General features: G+C 32.8%; 1 protein-coding gene and 1 non-coding gene across 2 annotated transcripts; one reads left to right on the top strand and one right to left on the bottom strand.

Moving 5' to 3' along the window:
- Window positions 1-4,300: 4,300 nt before the first annotated feature.
- On the bottom strand, window positions 4,301-5,685 carry LOC133031347 (uncharacterized). Its single transcript, XM_061104832.1, has 2 exons — window positions 5,385-5,685; window positions 4,301-5,247 (listed from the first exon to the last, which is right to left on the bottom strand). Exons 1-2 carry the CDS (start codon window positions 5,683-5,685, stop codon window positions 4,301-4,303), a joined length of 1,248 nt encoding a protein of 415 aa, XP_060960815.1.
- A 228-nt stretch (window positions 5,686-5,913) lies between these two features.
- LOC133031605 (small nucleolar RNA R71) lies at window positions 5,914-6,019 on the top strand. Its single transcript, XR_009684709.1, has one exon. It is a non-coding gene; the product is annotated as a small nucleolar RNA R71 (small nucleolar RNA).
- The last annotated feature ends 7,910 nt before the right edge of the window (window positions 6,020-13,929 follow it).

Raw genomic sequence — 13,929 nt, 5'->3', positions numbered from 1 at the left:
TGATACAAAATTTTAACACCCTAACTAGCATAGGCATATTACGTGATTTTTAAACGTACTGTGCAGCTCGTTGCTAATCAACGAGGTTTATGGAAATCGTGATTAATTAAAATTTTTGCTTCTTAATTACACTTACATAATATTTTATACAAAATACTCGGGATCTAGATTACAAAATACTTTACAAAGTTTACTGTCTAAAATAAAATACTTGTCACCTAGCGACTAATTACAAAAGCACTGTTGTCCCGAGGATCGTACGCTCCAGGCCTAACCGCCCCGACATGTACAATCTTCATTGGCTCGTCCTCACGGTTCCTCAGCCTTGGCCTTGCCCTTACCTACACATAAACATAGCACTGTGAGTCGACTTACTCATTAAGAAAAGCATAAATCATAAACATACATAAATCCCGGGTTATGATCAGACGCCCATACCCCTGACCATAACCCTAACTGCCGTGTCCCACACGATACTGAGTCCCGAACGTTCGTACGACTGTACTATTGACAAGTAACAGCCTACACTCGGTACAGTGGTCATACTCCAGCTGCTAGTCATACTCTAGCCTGTACCGATGTGTTACAGTATCAGCCTATACTCGGTTCATTGGTCATACTCCAGCTGCTAGTCATACTCTAGCCTAACCGATGTGATATAGTCAAATAGTACAGTACCACCAACCCTAGTATCAGCCTATACTCGGTACACTGGTCATACTCCAACTGCTAGTCATACTCTAGCCTATACCGATGTGATACAGTGTCAGCCTGTACTCGGTACTGCTTTGGTCATACTCCGGTGCTAGTCATACTCTGGCACATCTTAGATGTGACACAGTCGGATGGTAGGAAGCCAACATACATATATAATGTAATCTAATAGGCTTCCTAACATGCACGCTAAACATGTAATACATATGCATACTGTTATACTAATCTTATCTCGATTCTGAATTTAGGTGTGCCGGTCAACCTGAGTGGAACGAACTGTACGTCGGTTTATAGGCTCCTAAACCATAACAATTACAACATTGATAAGTGATACGCTAAATCACTTCCTGGGGACTTAAACTAGAAACTAAAAGTTTTCCCTAGCGATAAAAAGCATGGAAATACCCCAAATAACATAAAAACGAGAAAAACCAGGGTTCCTAAAAATCCCCCAACCGGTAGACCGGTTCTGCAACCGAAATTCTGGTTCTGGAAATTCCTGAACCCTCATTCGGAATTCCGGTTGCACAACCAGAATTTCGATTCCTCGCAGGAAAGATGCAAAAATCCATAACTCATTCAAATCAAACCCAATTCAAACCAAACCTTGCAGACCTGTTCTACATACCCCTAAGAACATATCCAAAGCATCAAAACCATCCCGAAAACACAGATACGAAAAATGCCATGTGAGCTCCAAGCTTTGAGTTCAAAACTCAAACTTGGCTAAAGCTCACCTACAAGCATCTAAACTAGAATTAAACTACATAATCATGCATATAAAAACTGCAGAAATCATTCTCAAACTTCAACAACAAACACCGCAACCAATTTCACATTTTCACTTGAAAAACCATAACTTTGAGTAAAAATTCCATAACTTTAAACAACACCACTAACATGCATCACAAGTAGCTCTATTCTACTCAAATAATCATGAATAAACTTCTGTAAACATCATCAAAAACTAACAGCAGCAACACAACCAAATCAAGCATGCAAATCATCATTTTCTTCCGAAAATTCCAAGAAACTTAAAAGAAAGCTATAAAAATCATACCAACAACTTCTGAACACTAAATCTTCCTAAAAAAGAGCTTGAATCACCAAGGAAATATCCACTTCCTTGCTGCTCAAGGAGGGCCAAAAAGAGAGAGAGAGAGCTTGAGTTTTTTTCTTAATTTTCTAATTTTTCTAACTTGGATAAAATGAGAATAAAAATGCATAACTCAACATATATTCAGCTAACAATTATCAAATAAAATCATCTATTTTCACCACATAAAGTTCACTAAAGGACAAAATATTATTGGGGCAAAATGACCATTTTGCCCCTCCACATGAAATAACATAAAGGGTACTAAAATGGTATTTTGGGAAATTCTAAATTCCCGACCACTCCTGACATTCCCAATGTCTAAATAACCGTCCCCTAATACTAACATACTAAGTTGTGATTTTACTGAGCCAAACACCGAGTTCCATGTTACCGAGCACCGGAAATGCAAAATTATAAAATTCGCTATATGACATAAAATGCATTTCAGAATTCAATAATAATAGCATAAATAATTATTTAAATATCTATTAATAATTTTCATAATTAAACATAATTAACTGCTAATTTCCAAATTAAACTAAGCGGTCTTTACAATATGTATGTACTATATATATGTTATTTTTTTTTCAAATCAACTAGATAACGAGATAAAAACAACAACCTTTTTCTTTGATTAGGGGTGGTACACCCCAAACTTAGCCTTAAACTTGCCCCTTTTTTTCTCGTTTATTTTATTTAATACTATGATTGTACAGATATGTATATATATACTTGTATTTTCTTTTGTGTTTTTTTTTTCGTATCTATATATATAGCAAGAGAAAGACTTTAGTGTTATGTGAATCAAAACTCTCACCACCCCGACTCACATCCCATCATCATCTCTAATGTGAACTCGTTCACCACATTTTGTAAAGTTGTCTCCTCACTTTCCTAACCCCATTAATGTTTGATTAGTCCTTGATAACTTAAGCAATTAGGTTTGGGTTGTGAAGGATAACATTTTGTGTGTACATGTGGATATAGTGACTTTGATGGGTGTTAAGAAAAACTAGGCTTTTAGCTCAATTAGGGGTGACTATTGACAATGAAATATTCTCGGGTTGGCTTGAAAGGCTCAATCGTCCAAAAATGGCCTAAATCATTTCCTAGTTATAAAGCTCGCTAGGATTTCGCCTCAAGGATACACTAACCAATTCTAGATGCTTTAAACTCTCTCAAGGTGTTAGCTATTCTAAAAACTCAAAGTATGGTGGGATAACACAAGCACACAATTGTTGAAAGCATTCCTCATAGGCTAGCATTTAGACAAGAATAACACTTAAAATTAACATTTTCAACACACAAACCAAGGCACTCCACAAATGGAGGAAAATAGATATTTTTCATCATCGAGCACTACCCTAAACAAAGCTGAAAATACATGCAATATTTTTCTCATTTGCAAGCTAAAATAGAACATCACAAACATGACAAAACAACATGATTAATACACATCTAATCCACATAATATTTATTACTCACACAACTAAAGGCAACAATAAAAGTAAACTAAGTAAACAATCAAACACAACCAGCAATAACAATTTAACTAAGGAAAAAGAAAACTCCCTCAAGATTTGAACTCTTCCCCACTAGAGTCTCTGTTTTAAAATGCTGAAGCGATGCTGATGCAATGCTGTAACTACTGGGGCTTACTGCTTCAGCACACAAATCTGCTTTACACCATATTGCAGCATCCTATTTTTCTATCATTCCATGCCGTGCCTGCAATAAAAATCACCACACCATTACAAATTCATTAGTAACTCAAGAAATTGAAATTATATAAGTATGTATACATGTATATATATATTTTTTGTTTTTTTTTGTTTTCCTTTTTTTTTTATATTTTTTTCTTCTTCTTTTTTATCAAGGGGTGGCACACCCCAAACTTGATTGTAAATACATATATTTTTTTTTTCAAGGGGTGGCACACCCCAAATTTATTACATAACATATCTATAACTAGATATAGTCTTGTTCCTCCGCTCTCGGGTTGCCCAAATGCGATTCACTAAAGCCATGACAACCCGAAGTCATTCTTCCTGAAGCCTCTTCCAAAGTGATGGAGGTCTTTGCTCGATCAACCTCATCACCCCCAAACTTCACTCCTTGGCCTTTCACCAAAAATTTTCTTCTTGAAAGTGCATCACGTAGTTCCACCACCCCATCAGGGTATACTCTCACCACCAAGAAAGATCCATCACACCTTGAATCTAGTCGTCCACGAGTAGCCTTCTTTAAAGAGTTAGCAAAAATTACTTGTTGCCCAACTTCAAACATTTGAGACCAAAATTTTCTACTAAACTTCTTTTTCTTTCTCTTCTTTTTGGGTGGTTTTTTAGGTTCAAATGATGTTTTGTTTTTGCTTTCTCGCGGCTCGTGATCCTTAGAAATTTCTTTAAGGAGAATCTTCTTTCTCACATTATTACTATTTTTGAATTTGGATTCTTCAACCATGTTAGGATCCATATCTCCAATTGCTCAGCATTCTCCTATTGCATCCGGAGCACGTATGGGATGGAAAACCTTGAATGTGGCTTGCTCATCTTGAGCTCTCATTGTAAGCTCTCCTTTTTCAACATCTATCAAAGTCCTTCCCGTAGCAGGAAATGGCCTCCCTAAAATAATTGAAATTTCCCTATCTTCCTCATAGTCATGAATAATGAAATCGGCCGGAAAAATGAACTTATCCACTTGTACCAAAACATCTTCAATTTTTCCATCCGGATGGGCCATAGAATGATCCGCTAATTGCAAAGTGACAGTGGTTGGCCTTGCTTCTCCAATTCCCAACTTCTTGAAAATAGACATGGGCATGAGATTAATACTAGCTCCCAAATCACAAAGATCTCTTCCAACATCTCGACCCCCAATTGAAATTGGAATTGTAAATCTGCCTGGATCCTTCAATTTAGGTGGAATTTTACTCTTCAACATGGCACTACAACCCTCCGTCAAAGCGACAGTTTCAAACTCGCCAAGCCTCCTTTTCTTTGTCAAAATATCCTTCAAAAATTTCACATAAGTTGGCATTTGCTCCAAAGCTTCCACTAATGGTATATTGATGTGGAGCTGCTTTAGAACATCAAAAAATCTCTGAAATTGACCATCGTCTTGTTGCTTCTTGAATCGTTGAGGAAATAGTGGAGGTGGCTTTTGCAAAGGTATTTCTGCAGCAGAATGCTGATCGGATGCTGTAACTACTGGGGGAATTTCAACAACTGAAATTACTGGTTTTTTCTTCATTTCCCCCTCTTTTTGGATTGAAGAGGGCTCCTTACTGCCTATTGCAGCCACATTTGACTCAAGAATTTTTCCATTTCTCAAGGTTACTGCTTTGCAATGTTCTTTGCCATCTCTTCTTGGGTTTTCGGTGTCACTAGGCAAAGTGCCTTGTGGTCTATTCTTCAAATCATTAGCTAATTGCCCTAGTTGAATTTCAAGATTCTAAAGAGAGGCTGCCTGGCTTTGAATTACAGCGTCATTCTTGGCCATATAATCTCTCATTAAGTTCTCCAAGAACTTGTTTGAGAGCCTTGAGGTTGGTGTGGTTGTTGAGAAAAACCTGGTGGAAATGTTTGTTTTCCTTGTGCTTGTGCTCCACTTGAACTTGCCCCTTGACCTCCCCATGAAAAATTCGGATGATGCTTCCATGCCGGATTGTAGGATTTTGAGTATGGATTGTTGTTGCGGTTGAAATTTTGATTACCCACATAGCAAAACGAAGCTGGATTTGAAGGGTAATTTTCAAAAGTATGCCCATCACCACAATACACACAAGAGATTTCTGCCCTTTGAATGGCAGCGACTGGTTGTACACTTCCTCCCATGTTCATGTTCTTAAAAATGTTGGTCATTGAGGCCATTTGAGCGGTTAAAGCGGTCAAAGCATCTACTTCAAGAACACCCGCTACTTTTTGACTTGTGGGAGCTCTATTAGTTGACCATTGATAGTTGTTGCTATCCTTTCCAAAATCTCAAAAGCTTCATTGTAAGACTTGGAAAGAATGGCTCCATTAGCGGAAGCATCCAACACCATCGTAGAAGCTGCATTGAGACCATTGTAAAATGTCTCAAGTTGGATACAATGAGGAATACCATGGTGTGGGCACTTTCTCAACAACTCCTTGAATCTTTCCCATGCGTCACTAGTAGTCTCACCTTCCAATTGTTGAAAGGACATGATCTCACTTTGAAACTTTACATTTCTTGTTGGAGGAAAATACTTTCTCAAGAATTTTTCAGCCAAGTCATTCCAATTAGTCACCAAATCGGGAGGAAGAGTATTAAGCCATGCTCTTGCCCGATCCCTCAAGGAAAATGGGAACAACTTCAATCATAAGGCCTCTTCACTTACTCCTTGTAGCTTGAAAGAATCACTCACCTCCAAAAATGAGCGAATATGGAGGTGAGGATCTTCCGTTCGTGACCCACCAAATTGACCAACCGTTTGGAGCATTTGAAACATGACGGGCTTGAGCTCAAAGCGAGGTGCTTGTATTTCGGGTCTCACAATACCTGGATTAAGCTCATTGAACATAGGGGCTGTTGGAATTTATTTTACCAGGATCTTAGATCTACTCACAAGTATGTTGTTTAACATCCTAAATAAGAACTTTCTAAAACGATAAATTAAACACATATAAAGTCAAGAAAACCTTACATTGATGCAGCAGAATTAATGTCTCCTTCCACTCAGATCTCTAACCCTCGAATCCTTTCTGTAGCAGAGTATAATCAAGATCTGAGCCCGAATGTCCTTCTTCTTCAAGTTTGATCCTTCACAGTCTTCCAATCTATGATTGAGTTACTGCTTGCTGTGTGTGGGCACTTACTCTTTCACTAGGGTCAAAAAAGATGAAGGAGAAAAGAGAATGATGATTTCGGCCAGGTATAGAAAGTGGGGAAGGCTCAATTTTTCTGAAGAGAGAAATTTCTGTCAGATTACTAATGAAAGCATTGTGTGAGACTGAGCCATCACTTTCTATTTATAGGCAACTACTAGGTTTAGGTTAGGAATTATTTGGCATTAAAATAATGAAAATATTAATTTGAAAAACCTCATCTAGTGGCCGGCCAAGGTGTAGTAATGGACCTCACTTGATTTTGCAGTTTTATCAAATTTTATCTCTATTTTCTCAAAAACGCCAATTTTCCAATTCTAACCTTTTAAATGCCAAAACTAATTATTTAATAACTAAAATAGATTATTAAATAATATTGTCATTTAATTTAATTATTAATTAGACATAAAAAGTCCATTAATAAATAAATAAACCTAGAAACTCTTTTCTTTACAATTTCACCCCTGCTTAGTGAAAATTCATAAAATTAGACACAGTCTAACTTTAGAATTATAATTGATCAATCACGAATCAATTAATGAGTCTTACAAGCAGAATGTTCTCAACTAGAATGGGGACCATGGATCTATATGCTGAGCTTCCAATAAGTGAACCAAATTTACCAAGTAAATTCCTACTTATTAATTCTTCGTTGAATCCACTCTTAGAACTTAGAATTGCACTCTCAGACTTATATAGAGCATATTGTATGTTCCACGATATCAATATACTATCTCATTTAACCATTGTTATAATCTTATTGTGATTTAAAGATCCTCTATATAGATGATCTACATCGAGATGGGATTTCTTTACCGTTCTCACCCCTCAATGTATTTTGCCCCTTAAAACACTTAGCTACCTGTAAATGGTGTTTAGTGATCTAATAATTAGTCAGTTAAACAAGAGCTCATCCATTTACTTCTATTTGCTAAGCTCGAAGGGAATCATCACTTGACTTCTATACACCAGTAGAAGCTATAGATTCCATATTTATGTTCAGCACTCCCACTCAATCATACTATCATGTTCCCAAAATATACGTATCACCCTGACCCAAAAGTAGGCTTAACTAATAAATCAAAGAACATGAATAGCACTCCTGAGTTGAGCCCAAGCATATCAGGATTTAGATTCTTTTAATCTTAAGATCAACTACTGATATTGACTTGGAAAGATATGTGTAACGGTAAGTTTGTAATATCTTAACTTAGTTGCAATATCGGTCCAGTCCAATGTATACTCCATACATTCGAAACTAGTATACTTTACTAATGTCCTGGAAAGAACATAACACTTACTCCAAGTGTAAGTACACATCATCGCTGATTATCACATTAGTGTAAATCCAATAACACTGATGAAACAGGGACCAAAACTTTTGATTCATATGATCACAATCACATTCCACTGTGTTGACGATACTGTAATTGTGAATAAACATATGATCTGGATTTAACTGATTTTGTGTGTATGAATGTAATAAACATATTAAACATATTAAACCATTAGCATGTAAAATTCATGCAAACATCAATCACTTCAAATTTCTTATATTGATAACTAATCAGATTGTAAAGAGTTTTATTTAGGGCATAAAACCCAACAAACTCCCACTTGCACTAATATAAAACAAACTGTGCAAATAGGTCAATCTGATATCTTGATCTTCAGATCAAGTGTAGTATATTTGAATCCACCCAAATTTCTGGAAACTAGTTCATAAATACACTTATGAAACATCCTTTACTATATGCTTTACTCATCAAGGGATACTGAAATCTTTTACTGTTTTAAAAGTACATCTGAATTAACAGAAGACATATCTCTCATATTTTAAAATATGTAATTGAGATAATACAGTGTAGACTTATCTTCAGTGATAGAACTTTCTTGGATTTCGAATACACAAAGTTATAATTCTTCTCTGGTAGAGCTTGAATTATTATACAATAATTCCTTCACCCCAAAGTAAGCACCATCTCATAGAAATCGAAATTAGATGGTGAGATACAAGGAAAACTGATACACAGTTCCTTAATATCTAACATATAGATCACTTTCATAAATCCTTCTTGAATATCTTCTAATGTTCCCTATTTGATTACATCTCAGATAGCTCCCACTCAATAGCAGATGTCTGGTTAAATAATACTTTTAACCTCTGATTGTTTAGAGAGTTACCTAGTTGTGACTTTTGTATTAGTCTGAAACTTTAAGTTAAGACTAAGTCATCAACATAGCAGACTAGTATTTTGAAGTGAAAAATACATGCCAGAGATAAAGTAATCAAAATTAAGATACCATAAAATTTTATGAGGATTAAGAATTCTTGGTTCAAGTCATTCGAATGGACTGAACTAGAGTTCTTTATCTTATTCTCATAATTCTGATAAGCTATACCTATCCATGTGAATGGTTAGATTGCTTTTCAGTAGTGTTCTTAAGTATCTATCACAATTATCAACCTAATGAAGATGGGTATAGAACTTTAAAATTCTCCCACTCAATTAAGGTAGTGTGAAACTTTAACAAAGAACTTTCAAAGGTATCAAACTTTTACTTACAACAGTAAAAATGAAATGGAACATACAATCAAGATCAAGAATTTATATTGACAATAGCTGACTCATTATATTACTTCCATGTTTAAACAAGATATGTGTTTCATAGGGAATTGTGGAATGGACTCCACCCCTAAGAATATACATATAGGGTACTATGGATAACCTCCACCCCTAAGTATATAGAGATTATGATCCACCCCTAAAGGTTGTAAAGATCATGATTCTCTTAGTGTGATAGAGTTTATGTGGAGTTGAATACTATCCAGAGCTCATTAGATATAAAAGATCGTTGAACTGCATAGTTTTCTTAACTTTTCTCCACCCCTATCAGATCATAAGATCCTTTTATTAAACAAATTCTTAATAATTGTATGAGAATGAACAATTATTGATAAACATAGAAATAATTTCTAGTGTTTATTTAATATAACTCTATGAAGAGTTGTAAATATTATAGAATTTGCATCAATAATAAAAACACTTACGCATACAAACATACACATATAATGTGGTAATAATTGATGAAGATAAATTAAATGAAGCTCAATCTCATAAATTGCAATAGTAAATTTTGAAAATTAGAAACTTTATTAATAAAAAAAAAATGTATTGCAACAATATGAGAGAAACAGGGATAAATATCCCTGACTAAAATTTGAAATCCAAATTGTCTTTAAACTAAAACAATTAATTCAAAAAATTGAAGAGCTTCATCTTCATCTGGACGATTTCAACCTTTGGTCCAGCTTTCTGATCCAACTCAATTGAGTTCAAGTAGCTTGGCCTATAAGAAGAAGAAAACAAATAAACAAAGTTAGTCAAGAATCATAAATCCAATTGGATAATAATTCACTAAAACTCTTAAAGTTTATAAATGGAAATACCTTGTTTCTTTGCAAGAAGTTTAGGACACTGGGGTTTCCAATGACCTTTCTCATTGCAGTAGAAACACTTTCCTTTAAGTGTAGCATCACCGGAAGGAGCAGCCTTTTTATTGGCTTTTGTTCGCTTCTTGGTGTTGTGCCACTTCCTCTTCGATTTGGGCTTTGAAGCAGAGGCAACATTTGCTTCAGGTTTTATCGTCCCATTACCATTCACAGGATTGTGAGGTTTACTCCCTTTCTTCTTGGGTCCTCCAATCAAATTTTCATAAGTTTGAAGGTCATTGACTAATTCATGAAAGTCAATTTCCTTCTTATTCATGACATAATTTGATGTATATGGTAGAAATGCTGAAGTCAGGCTATTCAAGATAAGACTAACTTGAGTAGCACTGTCCATTTCAGCACCATGATCCTGGGCTTCTTGGAAATAACTGGACATGAGGAGAACATGGTCACGCACGTTTTGATGAGGTTCCATCCGTGCGTTAATGTACTTCTTAGTCGCTTCAAAGCGTGACGGAAGTGATGCCTTACCGAATAGCTCATTCAACTTCGTCATAACTTCAGCAGCCTTCTCGATTTTAGAAAACCGAGTTTTGAGGGTGTCAACCATGCTAGAAAGCATAAAGTATAGAGCTTTGTCATTTGCTTTCTGCCAACGCTCATACTTTTCTTTCACAGCTTTGGAAACATTGTTCCCAGGCACTTCAGGTGACGGCTCAGTTAAAACAAACAAGACACTTTCTCCTATGAGAGCAATATTAATGTTCTCATTCCATTTATTAAAGTTAGATCCATTCAGCTTGTTTTCAGTCAACAGTGATAACATGGGATTCATTTTGATAAAACAGGATACTACAAAATAATAGAAATCAACAAATAGAAATCAATAATGGTTTAACACAAAATCAATTCAGAAATTATAAGCACATAGCAAGTAGAAATGATATGAGAAAATACTTAAAAATTCAATCTTAAATAATTTCCAAGGTTTTCAACAAACTGATATCAGTGTCCCGTTTAGGCGAGAGTCAAAGCTACCATCCATTGAATAGAGTTGTCAGCTCATCTAAAATGTTAAACATTCTAGCAACCTTTTATTCGATCAAGATTGGAATCCAGCGTTGTCCTGTTTAGGCGAGAGTCAAGGCTATTCTATCTTATGAGCTTCTACCGTTGTTTCGCAATTTGCAAGTCAAATATGGTCGCCACCATTAGGGTGATCTATACCATATAAAACACTTACAAACCACTTATCATGCGAGATTAAACGGTGCGAAATTGCTAATGAACGTTCCTCCATTAGGGAGGATTACTCACTAAAACAAACGCGGTGTAAAACCCACAATGGAGATCGAATATCTTAATAATAATAAAGCTCATTATTTAAAATGTATTTTCTTTATTATTCCAATAAATAAATTCTCATTAAATTCAAAATTAAGAATTAAAATTCAAAAATAAGAATTTAATATAATATTTATAAAATTATACTTAGATGGTGATTGAAATAAAATTAATTATTTCCATCTTAGTAGTAATCTTAAATATAAATATTAAGGAAATTAATTTAAGTTGAATTAAATTAAATAATTAGCAACTTAAAAATTTCCTTTGAGAATATATTTATTGAGTTCGAAAATTTAAAGTATATAAAAGAAATATACTATTTTCGAAAAAATAATAAAAATAGAAAAGAAATACTTCAAGCAAAAATATCACCTATCTAGATATTCTTTTGACTAGTTAATTCAATTTCTAATAATATATATATATTTTAAATTCATTTATTTTAAATTAATCAATTAAATGAAAAAATCATTGATTGTAGGTGGTCCAAGAATTAATTAAAATAAACAATTAATTTACAACTCAATCTATTTTTCAAAAATAAAAAATTCGAAAATATTGCATAAATAAAATGCAAATTTCGAAATTGATTAATAAAATAAAAATATATATATTTTGAAAATTATTTAAATTTAAGTTGAAAAATTAAATTTCAACCTAAAAATAATTTTCTATTTAATTAAGTGTCATGAAAAGTCAATAAATATTTAAGTATCATGATGAAAATCAACTTAGATATTTAGATTTTTCAAGTTAATTAAATGTATTAAATTCAAGAAATAATAATTAAGTGTAGAGAAGGCTTAATTATTAATTTCTATTTAATACTAGGAAAAATATACTTAATAAAATTGTACCAAAATTAATTATTTAAATAATTAATTTCACAAAATATAATATTTTCCTATTTAAATATTAGAAATAATAAGTAGTCTAGAAATTACTATCTAGAAAATATCTTATTTGACTAAGTATCTTTTCAAAAATTTGAAAAATATCTAATTTAAGTTAGATAGAAAAAATCTAAAACTTAAATAATTTCAAATTTAGATTTAATTAAATATCAAAAATTAAGTTGTAACCACTTAATTTGAAGATATCTTTTTAAAGATAATATTTGAAAAGATATTAACCAAAAAAAAAATATCTAAAATATTCCATTTTAAGTTAATATTTGAAAAGATATTAACTTAAAAAATATCTTAAGAATCCTTAATAACTAATGCCTAGGATTCCTCAACTTAATTTAAATTTAAATAAAATATTCAAATTTAAGTTAGATAAGAAAAATGAGTTGATACAACTAATTTATAACTTAAATAGGAATATTTAATTAAATAAGCTCCAGAAAGAATCTTAGTTAGTAAAAATTCTATATTTAATTAAATACAAAAAAAAAAAATACAAATAGTTTGTCTAGAAATAATATCTAAACTAAAAGTGTTTTTCTTAAAATTAACTTTAAAATATTAAAATGAAAATAAATTTCATATATTTTAAAAGTTAATTATGTTGCTAATTCAATTTTATTAGGTCAAACTAATATAATTAACCTAGTACAGTTATTCAAATCAGGCAAATGAGCCTTCACAATTGGGGTAGTTCATGTGAGGGGGTGCTGGGTTCAGTATGTCGTACCCACTTCTATGGCTCCCAACTCTCACACGAGGCCCAAAAGAGAGGAATTTAACCTTAAAATGAATAACTGTTATTAATTGAATAGGTCCAATAACTAGATGGACTTAAATAAAATCTATCATGGTGTGACATTTTATTTAGCAACAACCTATATGTATCTATATTAAAACAAAATAAACACATAGGCTCACACAGGCACACTTTGGATGGATCCTATCATGTTGCTAGGTCATACACAGATGAAAGAAGATTGTAAAATTTACCTGTTACAAATTATTAACTTGACCAAGGGAGCCATCAGATCATTAGATCTGGCAAAAAGTAACCATGGCTATTTGCAATCAAGTAATAATAGGTTTTGAAAACTTACACACAAGCTAAAATCACATACTCCTGCAACAAGGTTAGCTGGATAGTTGGAAGTAGGATTTATTTAATTTTAAATAAATAAATTTCGAAATTAATAATTAAATAAATAAAATATTTAATTAAAAAAAAATATAATTTTCGAAAAATAAAAAAAATATTAATTTAAATTTCGAAATTATTAAAAAAAATATTTAAAATTAAACCTACAATTTTGAAAAATTAGGTTTCAACCAACCTAAATATCATTTCAAAATTTGCTAACTACTTTTAAAAATTAAATGTTATTTTAAAAATAAAAATTAAATAAAAATTAGAAAAGATAAATGAAATATCTTATCATATTTTAAATTTAATTTAAATAAATAAAATAACAAAATTTAAAAGTTAGCAAAATATCTTACATCTATTTAAAATTACATGATTATAAATATCTTATTTTAAATTCAAATAAGGTCAAA

The sequence above is a fragment of the Cannabis sativa genome, chromosome 9, assembly GCF_029168945.1.
Source record: "Cannabis sativa cultivar Pink pepper isolate KNU-18-1 chromosome 9, ASM2916894v1, whole genome shotgun sequence".
Taxonomy (NCBI): Eukaryota; Viridiplantae; Streptophyta; class Magnoliopsida; order Rosales; family Cannabaceae; genus Cannabis; species Cannabis sativa.
Note: the sequence above shows the minus strand (reverse complement) of the source record. Positions and strands in the feature narration are given on the sequence as shown.